This window comes from Pieris brassicae, chromosome 13 (genome assembly GCF_905147105.1).
Source record: "Pieris brassicae chromosome 13, ilPieBrab1.1, whole genome shotgun sequence".
Lineage (NCBI taxonomy): Eukaryota > Metazoa > Arthropoda > Insecta > Lepidoptera > Pieridae > Pieris > Pieris brassicae.
Genome location: NC_059677.1, coordinates 3,197,612 through 3,212,294, shown reverse-complemented (window position 1 = coordinate 3,212,294; position 14,683 = coordinate 3,197,612). Strand labels below are relative to the sequence as shown.

Here is a 14,683-nt window from a genome sequence, read left to right as displayed (position 1 = left end):
TATTTTTGTTATTAATGGCTTCAAATCAAACGTGGACAAGAAAAGATGGCGCTTAACGGAAAATCATTTTTCAAAAAATAAGGTCACAAAGAAGTTTCACATCTTACATGTATACATTAGTACACGCACCCATTTTTTTTGTTAATGTCGCAATCCCAAAACCTTTATTTTTATTAGCTATAATTACATGTTTTAAAAGATTAAAGCCAGTTGACATTCAATTTCAACACCCCGTCAACGTAACTCAGATATGATGTTAATATTGTTTTTTTGTTTTTGTCATTGATTATGTAATTAGCTGTAATAGTGTGTATTAGAGCAGTGTTGGACTAGAGGCTTCAGCGTGCGACTCTCATCCCTGAGGTCAATCCCTGGCTGTGCACCAATGGAGATTCTTCTATGCAGTACGAATTTAACATTCACTGGAACGGTGAAGGTACGCATCGTGAGGAAACCAGCTTGCCTTACACCCAATTCGACGGCATGCATAAGGCTGATCACCTATTTGCCTATTAGATTGGCAATCATGAAACAGATACAGAAATCTGAGGCCCAGACCTAAAAAAGGTTATAGGGTAGTGGTATTTTAAAATGAAAGACATGAATAATCGTAATGTTTGTATTAACAATAAAATGAATGAGTGACGTACATAATTGATTTTTCCAAAATCCACAAGCCTGGGTCCGGAAACAACTAGCTAATGGAATCTTGTCCTTATATATTTCACCTTATCTTAAAAAAAATTCAATTATAACGAAATATAAGAGCGCTCGCACACGGCTAGAAATGATAACGCGAAACCGTAGACAAAGTACTTTGCGACAGGCGTGACGCAGTACGCCATATTTGTCCACGTAACAAAGGTGGAACTAATATAATTCCAACAATTTTTAATGACGGTCAAGCCTGTAGCTTAACTATTGATAAACATCGAGATTAAATATAAAAAAAATCGATTTATTTATTTATGAAATTAAGAAAGTTCTTTATGAAGATCGAAACAAAACCGCCAATGTATGTAGCTATTTCATATAATGGTTACATAGGCTTAAAAACTGATATATACAGTCCTAGTCTAGCCATATGGAAGGTTGGTTAAGTTAGACAATTTACGTGTACGAACACTCTTATACAAAATCGTTGAGAATCACTAGATATAATATTAATAATTATTAGGTAAAAAGCTTGCATTTTCGTTTTAATATTCGCTTATAACTTACAAGAGAAATGCAAGAATTACGATGGATAATAACAGTAAATAAATTTTTATATACAGTAAAACATACGTTATATGTATGATTAACGAAATAAAATTGGACCATTTTTACACGTTCAGCCACAGTTCATGTTTTTGATGTGACACAAATAAATTAACATCTAGATTTTATCAAAAGCTACATAACAGTATACTGGAGACTAATAAAATGTTATTTTGAATCTTATTATTATGAAAGTGTTGGTATGTTAGCGGTTCATAAAGCAAATACAATCTTTAACCAAAATTAAGGCAATTATTAATGTCAGAAATAACAAGTAAATTGTAATAAATAAGAGTGGCTAAAGCGAAGAGTTGATTAGTGACACACGTTTTGCATCGATTCGGAAGTGATGGGTCAGTATAAGACTAATTTGCTAAAGTAACAACAGATCTCTATTAAATTGTGTTTATACGTGATAAAAAGACGGAAACTTTAATCAAAATCAAGTCAATGGGAGGATCAGAGTACAATATTACTAAAGAGACATACATGTTATATTTCATTGCCTGCCTCATAATCAGCAAAAGTGTTCCCCAAACAACCAATTACAATAGACAATAAAATCCACCTCCACCAATTAGATGGTACAATACTTTTCTGTTTATTTTAGTTAAAGGTATTAAAAGATCTGTGGCCAACACAAGCGGAATCTCGCAATGAGCAACGTTCATTCCTTTCCAATAACGCTCGTGGCTTAACATAAATTTATCCCAATGAAAACAGCCTTAAATATTTTAGATATATGTACATTTAAAGATAGCATTCCACATAACTTCTAAATTAATTTTAAGAAATACTAAGCAAACTGCTTCGATCTACCAGGCTACGCACACACTGACAAGGCTGATTGACACGTAGTGATTACTACTTTTGTATAATTTAGTGATCTATCTTAGGTACGTATAGTTGTATATATTTTTTTGTCGTGACTAATTCTGGTTGATATTTAAAAGAGTACTAGCTCAGGCCTAGCCTAGGTCATTGTAATCTCAATCTTGTCTGCGCTAAGAATGAGTACTAAGTAGATATGAAAGTTTAACATAACTCAAAGGACGTATAAATGTCAACCACTGATGAAAATTTGACATAAACTACAATGTCAGTCATGGGTCTCCACTCCCCGAGTAATATTTTACCAATAGGTGTCTATGAACACTATAAAGCCAGAGGGCTCGAAAATGCTTATTTTTGACATTATGAAGTCATATTCAGCACTACGTCTCTAAGGCTATGTTTCGGCGACTATGAGTGTTAACTCCCGGACGACAAATTTATTGGATATAAGGGAGCTATACTCTTTTTCCAAGTATCTCTCTTATATTGCTACTAGCAGTGTGAGCTATAGCTTAACCCGTCAGTGCGGTCGTAGCCTCACGCCTTCGAGTGATTTATAGAGTATAAAACAATGAGTATAACCTATACTTATCTTATTTGGCAGTAGTGATTTACAAAATACCAAAACTATTCTGAATAACTGCTCTATCTTACGAGAGATAATCTCAGTAAACACGTGGTTCTTTTGTTATTGAACAATTTAACTACATTTAATATAAAAACCGCTTCCAAAAAGAATCCGGTAACTCTGTTCAAGGGATTTTCGGTTTCAGAAGACACATGTTGTTCTGTGTAAGTTTATTAAGTACTGTATGGGCGAGGTCACTAAAACCTATAGAATATAGATCATCGTATGATTTAAATATTACATCATCCATTTCCTTGGTAGATATTTGTTGGATTATTAACTTAATAATTTGTGGCCTGAAGTCAACTAAGCGAAATACAATTTCGATATAGTTCAAACCGCAGCACTGTCGCAAATTTGGAACTATAGGGAAACTTAGTATTGGAATTGGAATGCTGCTGATACTAATGATGCTAATCTTAATACTTGACGCATTTGTCAATTCATCAATTGACAAAACTCAGCACGGAAAATACGTCCGCACAACTGTGACGACTGGCACGTTACAATTCCCGTTAAATTAAAGAAAAAAGGACTGTTTAATAAGTGTTGCTACCATAAAAAAGAACAAACACCCAACCAACTTTAAATGGCTGTCACTAGCGTTGATTTTCAGTGAGCCCAGACAGTATGCTGTGTATTAAATACGACGAATGTTTGTATAATTAAAAATTAAAATGCCGTTTATCTGATTCCGTTTTTGGTAGCGATTTTATGACATCTAAGACTTTAGCACGAACAATATCGAATAGTTATTAGTTATGGTAATAGAAAAGAAATGTATATGGATTACATGGAACATGAGCTATTTGTTATATGGAGAAGTTTTTACAAGTATATAAGTAATTCTGCCCTAAGGCATCCTTTTCCAAGCATTTTTATGTCGCGAACCACGAAAAAGCCAATAAGTTAAGGTCTTGCTATCCCGTGACTGTAATATATATTGATATATTACGCTATTTTTAACGAATCTTTTGTGTATCAATAGACTGCAACCCCCTTTTAAAACCACCCCCCCCCCCCCAAGGATCGCAACACACGCTTGTGAAACGATACTATGGAGGTTCCTTTATTGACTTTATTTTAGTTAGTTGATAGATTTCTTTGCATAAGGTAGTTTAAAATCATTTACACCAGTCATTTACCAATACATTTAACCTTTAAATACTTAATTATATGTAAAGATTTGTTTAATTTTGTAAAAAAAACTTTATAAGGAATGTGTATACGAACTGATCCTATCGTAATGTTCATGCTACGGCCTGAGATCAACCATGAGTTTGACGTATTAAACACGTAATGATATTGATATTGTACACAACGCAGCAAATATATCCATATAACAAAGATTTACTATGTCAAACTCATTGATACTTAAAAAGTTATTGACAATGAAGACCTACCTAATTAAGTTAACATAAGATTGAACATCCAGATTAACCATAATCTTAAACTCAGTGGATAAATTTAATAATCGGTAATTTTAACTTACATTGTCTCTACAGGGTTATTTTAATCGAAATGATAGAAAAAAAGAATGCACTATTAAGATTTCCAACCAGTTGTATAAGTTGTAATTCATTATGAGCCTAGTAATGTATTCACCGCATACAAAACCATATCAATTTCATTAAATTGTTTTAACTAGAAATCTCATTACAGCGTAAACACAGTTCGAGAGGTAATGTATTGAGTACGAAATACATCGTACTGTACTGTAAGACATTTAATTGGAAGCTAAAATGTATTGTGCTTTCTTAAATCAGTCTTAAACTAATCTGAATTATCCGTGGGAGGCTGTATCGTTCTTTGGATACATATAATTAAGCTATCATTTGTGAATCTTAATACAACTACAGAAACACATTAGTGAATTTCACCAAGCCCGCTGTTTTAGTTTATGTATTGATTATTTTAAAATAACCCTGGCTTGACATTTCGAGGCTTATGTATAATCTAAATGTCAATTCATAAATAACGCGCCGCTCGAAGTGATAAAAATTTCGTAAAATTCTCATACACACAAACCAACGTGAACGTAAAGTTATTTATAATAAACGTAACCTGCAAATACAGGTCTCACACGCCACTTCACGCACATATGTTTAAATTTAAATATTGTCTCGACAAAATCTCACTACACAATCTCTCGTTATAGCGAGTATATATAATGTATAATTCGTTAATACAATTACATTTTCAAAACACCGAAGTCTTTCCGAAAAACCGTCAATTTTTATGACAAGAAGTCCGATTACTGAACTGTCAAATTTCTGACCAATTGTCCTGTCACTCAACACTCGTTTGTTTCAGCAAACGGCGGCAATGCGCATCGTATGTGTAGGGGAAACACGACGGATGGGCGCGGGTGAGGCGCGCCGTTATATAATGCTCTCCCGGTTTCGTTCGTTCTCCTCCTGTGAGCTCAAAGAACTTCCTCCACAGATCTGCATCTCTATTTCTTGCAATCTAAAAATAAATAAATTATATAATGGCCTTGTTCAAGACAATGTAACACAATTAGTTTAAAGGTAGTAAGAGATTTTACAAGTAACGTCTTCTAAATTCATTATTAATACAAACAATTTAATTATATGATATAACAGTGTTGGCGTAGTGACCGCTGTGGATAAATGGGTTACGTTAATAGCTAGTACAGCGAATGGAAATGTTGCCTACATTTCCATTCGCTGTACCGGCATGCCTTAGACCCAACAAGTCGACGGCGTTTGACGGGCACACTACTGCTCCAACTACTTGTCCAAAAACAATATGAGACGTTAAATGTTTGTTCATATGAATTTCTCATATTGTAGATGGACCTCATTCAACGTCGTGTGTCAGTCACTAGGCTTACTCACCTATTAAGATTAACGAAACAGATAGAAACATCTTATACTTTTTTGATGAAAATATTTAATATAATAATAAGTTTACATTCCTATAATATTATTGGAGTCTGAAAATCCATTTTATTGATACACAATGATTTAGAGTATCTAAAAAAAGGAAATATGACATCTCAAGTTGATGAAGTATCATTCACAATACTGTACTGGGAACTTCAAATGTCAAAGGACATGAAAGCCTAATGATTGTACTAAATAAACGCATTCAACAAGTTCAATATTTTCATTTAATATTGTAGTTTGTGGCAGTTAATATAATATTATAGATTCTACAATCAGTTTAGAATCTGAATAAAAAATTAAGCTATCATTGCCATAAGGATTACATTGATACTATATTCCCAAAAGCATACATGATATTGATAAATTTACTGGTGATAATTAATAACTAAAACTGTGGCACTCGACCATTTTTTTTAGGTCTGAGCCTCAGATTTCTTTTTATGTTTCGTGATCAATAATCAATCTAACAGGCAAGCAGGTGTCCAGCCTTTTGTGCCTGACACACACCGACTTTTTGGGTCTTAGACAAGCATACGCCATTCGCCATACGAGCTATTGTTAAAACTATTGCAGTTATATTTTCTTCACTGTTCAGGCGAATGTTAAATGCTCACATACAAAGAGAGTCCATTGGTGCACTGCCGGGGATTGAACCTATGACCTCAGGGATGAGAGTCGCACGCTGAAGCCAACAACAACGTTGCTTAATGTGTTATGATTAATATTTCTCGGACTTGGAAAAGTGTATATAGAAGACAATTTTGTAATACATAGCATATCGATATGGAAAATTGCAAACTTGCGTTACGCGGATGACACCACTGTGTTTGCATCCAGTTCGCAATGCTGAAGAGCTTCTGGCGAGGATGGAACGAAAGAGCCATGAGTTTGGACTTAAGTTAAATAGCAGCAAAACCAAGGTGATGATTGTTGACCGTGCCAGAAATTACTCCCCTCATTGCGAAATTCAACGTGGTCCAATTTATATTTATCTTGGGGCTCAGATTTCAATAAATGGTAGATGCATCGATGAGGTCAAACGATTTATGGGCATCACAAAAACGGCGATGGACGAAGATGCGAAAAATATGGAGAAACAGGAATATAACAAAAGTCACGAAGACCAGGCTCGTGAAGACACTTATATTCCTCATATTTCCGTACACGGCTGAGACGTCGACCTTGCGAGAGGTAGAAAGGTAGAAAATAGACGCTCTGGAAATATGGTTCTGGAGGAGAATCCGAGGAGTTCCGTATAAACGTCTCGATACTTCAACAATTCGAAATCAGTGTCTATTCTCGACAATCTTATCATTCTTGGGACACTTATCTCATCGTAGAGTCCGTCAGTCCATCAGTCCAAAGAACACCTTATTGTCCAAGGGAAGGTGGATGGCACAAGACCGCGCGAAAGGTCACCTACGTGCTGGCCTTACCAGATCAAGTCTGTCGTTGGAGAGTCAATCAATGAGTGCAGCAGGATGACCTCTAATGTACAGGCAACGATGACGAAGTCGTGAAGTGAATCACATCTGCCCCTTCTACTCCAACGAGTACTACTACATTGCGATCACGACCGTTCTGACAAGTGTGCACCAGATAAAAAGAAGACGGTATTGACGATATCGTAATCTGTATTTTATTAGGCGAAGCAATTATATATATATATACAAAACTAAACTAAAAGCTTAATGTAGCGAAGAATAATTAACATTGAAAGTTATTGAGTAATTAATTATTAGAACACCCTACATTGACATTGACATTACCTTTGATCAACTTCCCATTGTTGCTGGTTTAGTTTAGCTGACATCGCTGCATTTTCAGTTTCCACCGTATACAGTCGCTCGCGCAGTCTCTTTATTTCTGACTCTAGCGCGTCATGGGAGTCGCGCATCACTTTGGGGCCTGTGGTCGCCATGCTACCAGGACCTGCGCCGCTACTGCGGGCACTTGAACCACATGATACCACTGGTGATGCTACACGTAGAGGACTAACTGACGAACTAAAAGATACGTAATAGTTTAAAAGAAATAAAAGATAGAGGCAGCAAAAACATTTTAATGTCATAAATCAAATATATTTTTTTAATTAAATGAATCGGTGCTTAACAAATTAAAGTTACAAACAATAAAATTATGACTCATAGTATTGTCTTTTGTTAACATAGCTTTTACACATTAAGAAAACACTTTTTAAACGGATTGAAGCTATGTAAATAATTGTCTATGTAAAAGTTTATAATAATAATACATAGCTTCAATCCGTTTAAAAAGTGTTTTCTTAAAATTGTGACTGCCGGCAAAGAATGACCAGTTTTTGTCTAACTCTTAAGTATGTCCTGAACTACATATGCCTAGGGAAGCAAATATCGATTAATGATAACCAACACGTGGATGAAACAACGAGAAGAGTAAATATAGCATGAAACAAATTTTGAGCATTAAAAGAAGTTCTAAAATCCGAAACAGATCCAAGTATCCAATATGTTAAAGTTACGCAAGATTACTGGAATAGTAAAATTATGAAATTATCCAAGATCTTTAAATCATCGTATACATACCTATAAATTTGGTCCCGGAAGGAAGGCGGATGCGACGAATGGATTGATAGCCCCAAAGGCTGTTGGTAGAGCTTCGCGTCCTCTTTGCGAATTGTCTCCATAATACCAGGTGTCGAAAAGCAACGACCCATGCCTACTATTAAATCAAACCTCGATTAGCATACAAAAATAACTGAGAACTAAATGTAAATGAATTGAAATTTTAAATATTAGGAAATACCAATTAAAAAGTTGTTTATTACGCACCGGTAGTACACGAACCTTTGTCAACTGGCACCCTTCTGTACTTCTCGAGTCTCTTGACTGCGATTGCTTCGAGCCGGACGCGGGCAGCCGGATACTCTTTTAGCACATCCCACATATCGTTCTTGCTCAGCACAAACAGGTCCGAATATCCCACGGAGCGAACAGACGCTGTGCGACGGTTGCCTGTCGACGTGTCATCCACACACTCCGTGCCAAATGTTGCTTGGTTTTAGCTTATCATTTATTCGGTACAAGGTCCAAATACATCATAAACCAACCAGTCATCAGACACAGGATTAGACAGGGCATCGAAAATTCTATTACTATCCTCAAAAGATGAAGGTGAACTCGAGACATTCGAAACAAACTATAAGAAGCCAATTCTATTAGACCAGAAAGTGCTTCAAGACAAAGCTTTGGGAATCGATAAAAAAATTACGTTACGTTCAAGAATAAGCTTCTACAAGTTGAGATCTATTTATACAAAAACTTTTGAAAATAACAAACTAAACTGGCATATTTTACATTCGTAAATCGTGGACGGTCTTAATATCGGGGTCACATGCACCAAGAAGTCACGCCAAATATATAAAAATTTGGGGGGATGCAAAGCGATCGGGGACACTGCCTTCAATAAAATCAAAGGAGATAAAAAATCTAAGCAAAAAGAATTAACTTGACACTACTCTAAAGATTGCAATAACGAATGCATCACAAACTCATAAAATATGAATCAACACTAAGATGATATAAATGTAATAGAAAATAGAGAAAAAATTGTTATGCGATAACATGACTAGAAAATAATAAAGCGTTTTCTAGAATTAAATTCATACAAAACGTCATTCACGCTGTTAAATTAGCTACAAGTAAATTATCAGCATCAATGATCGTTTGTAGATGTCCCAGAACCTGTTGGTAGCGTCGTGGCCGCTCCCTCGGCCTGACTGCAGCGTCTCCATAAACGCTTGCTTTTGCAAGGACTTTCCGAAAGTAACAAAGAAAAATGGCGTGGCGTCTCGGGCGTTTCGATATTTACCAAGTTGTTTACCTGCGGTCCCCATATTCAGAATTGAAATTTCGCCAAAATAAGAACCCGCTTTTAGTGTTGCCAGCACAGTTTTTCCGTTGTCACCCATCACCTGTAGTTTCCCACGATTGACTATGTACATTTCCTTTCCGACTTCTCCTACAATTAAACAATAATTTGTACTTACTGATGTAACGTTAAACTTTTTACTATAACTAGAAATCATCAATTTTGAATTATATCGAATGATAGTGACACTCATGTCAATGGTAGCCTGTAGTTAAGACACGTGTCCTTTACTCATAAAAAAATATTATTAATATTAAACATAATATGCCCACTGAGCTTAGCGCGGTCAACAAAACAAATAAATTCATAAGCATTATATTATGTGTATTCCACCTTTTCTGCAGATATAATCCCCTGGTGAGAACAGTACTGGACGAAGTCTTAACACGAGCTCGCATAAAAAACCGGCTTCAGTATTTTGAAAAATCTCCACCCTGCAAGAATTTTTCAAGAGACTTCAAAACTACTAAAAAATGGTTGCGTTGATTACATGAAATATGCACTTAGTATAAAAAAGTACTAAAAACATAACTTAATTAACAGACCTTAATATTTAACTAATTTAAACAGTATATGTGTATATTTAAATACACATACTGTTTAGAGTAATTTATAAGTGTAAACCTTACTATCCTAGTAGTTTAAGATATAGTTTCTTAGGAGGGAAAACATCACAGCCGTATAAGCGTTCCAGAAATAACTAGGCTCTTTATCCTTTTTTTATTTAAAAATAAATAAATCAATGGCACTTCAACGTTTTTAGGTCTGGACCTCCATTTTCTGCATCTGTTTCATGATCATTTGTTAATCATTAGATTAACAAATCCTAATCTTAATCTAAAGATTAACAAATTAATGAATAGGCACAGAAGGCTGATCAAGCTCATATTCTGTATGTGATATTTCCCTCCACCGTTTGAGCGAATGATAAATGAGCACATAGAAAGAAAGTCCATTGGTCTACTTCACATCTTCATGATATTATTGATATTGATACTACAAGCTAAGTTTATATATCTTTTTATGTCTTAAGTTCGTATTATGGACGGTAGAATAACTTCAAACAATATATATCTATAGTATAATAGTATACTAATATAGTCTAACTTACATATTAATGTATAAAAACTAATATACCAAATGTATTAATAACAAAGGATAAAAACCATGAGCGACCTACCCTAGTAGAATATAATACATATTAATATTGCTTTAACTGAAACGTACACACAGTGATCAATTTGTGTGTCCGTGTTTCTGTGTGTAAGAGAAAGTATGTGTTACTTAATTATGTATATAATTTTTGTAGAAGGATTTTGTCTTATTAAAAACAAATTGATAAAACAAATCATTATTTTATTTATTGTTGCGTTACGAGAAAATTATTTTACGAGTTCTATAGATAAAAATACGAATAATCCTAGGATATTTCACGTCCTCATCAAGAATTTTAGAATACCTAAATGAATTTAGTTGAAAACAAAAGCCTGCAGTGGCCATTTGACGACAAAAATTTTACGGATCGTAAAATGAAGCCTTTGAATAATTCATGGACATAAAAAGAGAATGTTTCTGTTTTTAATTATACGACACGGGATATTAAGCTCAAACTGCTTCCCTGATGCTGTTTTACTAAACATTTTTAGTCAGATTTTATAAAATTATATTTTTATAAACCGCGTTGATTTATTAACACAATTCCTTTTAGTAGAATGTAACAGTTATTATAGACTTAAATTCACTCCCAACACGGAACAGTCTCGCCGTCTAAGAGACAACGCATCTCCTGAAACCTGGAGAAACTGAACAATAACAACTGAATAAAAATAACGATAGATAGATAGATCAAGTTTTCGCTTAACATCAGATGAGACTCTTGCCCGTTTGCCTCCTATTACTTAAAAAAAGTGAAAGACTTATCATCCTCAATACTGCATTAATAGAGACTTTGGAACTGATGAAGACGTACATTGCGCTCCAGATGCTTCTGGAGCAATTATAACTGGAAGAATTAGGGTAGCAACACTAACACATGTACGAGTCTCATGTATCACAGCTATCTTTTACTTACTGTATGACTGAGATATAAGATGCGTTGTTGGCCTATGGGCGGTTTTTGTAAAGCAGAGAAGAGTTATTTTCAATGTTGTCTCAGTTAAAACAGATGTATAATAAGATCGATGGAGATCGAGTTCCTTCTCTTTTTTTATAAACCGGAAGCAAACGGGCTGGGAACGTAAGTGATAGCGTCTATTAATAATTGATCCTAAGTCGAATTGGTTCGGAAATACTTTCGGTATGCTGCTGGTTTATTAGATTGTTGATAAAAGTGAATTCTTCGATAAGGGAAACCATTTGTTTTCTGATTGAACATTTTATACTGAAGTTACGCACACTGTTCCGTCAAGAAAATGTTTCTGTATAACTCTTTTTCTAAGTATGAAACATATTTATAGGTACTCTTAAGATCGACCGATTGACAACCCGTGGTTTCTGGAGTCCTTCCTTCCCTTCATTACCTTCAAACCATTCCAATTAACGTAATAGATATAACTAACCCCAGTATAGTTTGTTATAATTAAATCAATATTAGTAGTTAGAAGATTATTGTACATTTCCCTTCTAGATACAGTCAAATTAGGTATCATAATTGAATACCTTCACACACGGTATATCACGATAAACATGATTAAAAAATGGCGCCAAAGTTGCACAGATCAGTAAAATTTAGAATGTCATTGACAATAGAAATGGAATAAAAACTCCTTGGTAAGAAAAATTTCGTGGTTCTGTGATATTACATTACATCGTTTCCTTTGAGCAATGTTATATCACAGGCTATATATTAATTTTATTTCTTTTTAAGTACGTCATTATAGAATTGTATTGACGATCGAAATTCAAATATATTTTATTGTTAATCTGTGTAGCGTGTCTTGAGGTTCATTCATCATCAGGTTATTTATATGGAATTTTAATAGGTCAGGAATTTGTGTCATTTTGAATATATATTTTCAACTTTTATATGGAAGGGAAAACGCAATGTTAAACCAGTTATATCTAAATATAACGATGCTTAGACGACACAAAAGAGTTCTACTTGAGAATTAAGATAGACAACAACCAAATAGTTAAAATCTTGGTTAAAGATTGTAGGGTCACTTTTTTTATAAAATCAAAATCAAAAATCATTCATTCATATAGGTAACACAATGTACACTTATGAACGTCAAAGATATACATTAAATGGTTCTAAATTTGTTTTACACAACGTTTGTAAGGAGCTGCAACCATTACACCATGATCCACATGACATCCTAAGTAATAAATAATAATAAAATAAATTAAAAACAAAGAGTTGTCTCACATTCTCAAAGATCCTCTATCAGCAGGAGGCATGGTGAAATAGGAGCACGCACTTACATTCTCGTGGGAACAACATGCAAATACGTAGTCTTAATGTGACATCCGTTTTATAATCTATTTAGTTTCATTGCAGATAATAAATAAAATATATACCTTACCTCTTAAGAGTATCCAGGTGAACATTTATGGCTATCTCTGCTTTTAATTTATCGGGAAGACACGACACAGCCTTTTCCTCGTCTGAGCACTTCTGTGTCAGCCACAGATAGTCAAACCACTTAATGACCTTCACTTGCAGGTGGTTTGGGACTCGTCGCATGCGCATGTAGGTTTTAACGCCATCTAGTTTCGCTGTAACAAACGTTTTTTTTTTAAAAAAAAATTTATAATTTGTAAAATAAATCTTTCTTAACTGTCATTTCTGTAAAGGACGCTAAACATTAAATTTTATAAATAATTATACATTTTCTTATGCATTGACATTATTCTTAACCTACATAGGTAGTAATATATTCAAACTAAAAATTAAAAAATTATTAGTACTATCTATCAGGCGCCAACTTAAATGTTTAATTAGCGCCTGAGTACTTGAAGCCCGCGGCCCAGGAGTACCTTCTCTAAAGGGAACAAAATCAAAGTAAGACGCGCTAAATCGCTTAATTGTTAACGTAAATGTTAGACGAAAAATATCGCGTGGCCTGAGTGATTAACTAAAGTTATATAACTATTTTAGGTAATAATTAGAAGCGTAATGTAGACAATAATCGTACACTAGAAGGTAATATTGAACCCTTTAGTTTTTACCACACCTCTCGTTTCTGATAATGTCCAATAACATAAGTGTCATTTAGATTTATGAACTTAAGCCAAGGCTGTTTTTCTTAGCAACTCCACTTTCCCAAATGTTGTGTTAGTTATAAACTCATGTTTTAAACCATTAAGGTCAGTTGTTGCTCAGTTTTAAACAAAGAGTTTTAATTAAACATCATACAACAATTGCCACCGAAATTATTCCTGACAGAATCAATTTGTACTATGTCAAAACAATTTTTATTTTCAATTAATAATCACAATATATCCTTTAAGTGTTAAATGTTTGTAAATTTTTATGTAAATATATAAAAAGCAATAGAATTAAAGTGTAATATATATAAATTATTCATAAATAGTAAACAGTATTTAATAATGCTTTTACTCATATTTGTGTTGTCTGTGCTGTCTCAAAACTAACAATCGAATTTCAACTATTTTTTTATGCGTATTCAAAATTAACTTAATTATTATTTTTACCGATCAATCTCCTCCGTGCCTTCTCCATCTACACGACACTGGCGAAGTGCCTTGTGCCCAATTGGCATAAATAAAAGCCATAAACAAGAAGAAAAAGATCACCATATATATGAAAAACTTCAGATTTTTATATTAAAGCCGAAATAAAGATAAATACTTGTGTGTAATGTACTAACTTGTGTATGCCAATGTCCAACTACATGTGGACACCTACTTTCATGGGTACCCATAAAAATTAACAAAAACACAGGCACGTAACCAGCATATAGTTAATCCAAAAATCGACGACAAGCCTTTGACAGAAGGCTGATCCATTAGTCTATGAAATAGAGAAAATATGAAAGAACCAAATGCAATCTCAGGCCAAGAACCTGTAAGTTGTATCCACTGGAGTATTATTAATTGAAAGGTATTTGAAGTGAACTTAATATCTTTTTTAAAATCGAGCCTTCGACTCCTCCAAACGGCAGTAAAACTGAATTAC

General features: G+C 34.1%; 1 protein-coding gene across 8 annotated transcripts in view; it reads right to left on the bottom strand.

Annotated features, from left to right (window-relative positions):
* Window positions 1-612: 612 nt before the first annotated feature.
* Window positions 613-14,683, bottom strand: part of LOC123717844 (cyclic nucleotide-gated cation channel alpha-3) — a 124,245-nt gene continuing 110,174 nt past the window's right edge. For 2 of the 8 annotated variants that reach the window (XM_045674085.1, XM_045674088.1), the window contains exons 9-15: window positions 13,068-13,260; window positions 9,877-9,977; window positions 9,484-9,633; window positions 8,445-8,627; window positions 8,199-8,334; window positions 7,404-7,640; window positions 613-5,191 (exon numbers count right to left, since the gene is read on the bottom strand). In XM_045674085.1, coding sequence (XP_045530041.1) covers window positions 5,104-5,191; window positions 7,404-7,640; window positions 8,199-8,334; window positions 8,445-8,627; window positions 9,484-9,633; window positions 9,877-9,977; window positions 13,068-13,260 — 1,088 coding nt within the window. In that variant the 3' untranslated portion in view covers window positions 613-5,103. The remainder of the gene's footprint in view (window positions 5,192-7,403; window positions 7,641-8,198; window positions 8,335-8,444; window positions 8,628-9,483; window positions 9,634-9,876; window positions 9,978-13,067; window positions 13,261-14,683) is intronic. The other 6 variants (XM_045674089.1, XM_045674091.1, XM_045674093.1 and 3 more) reach the window with 5 other exon arrangements.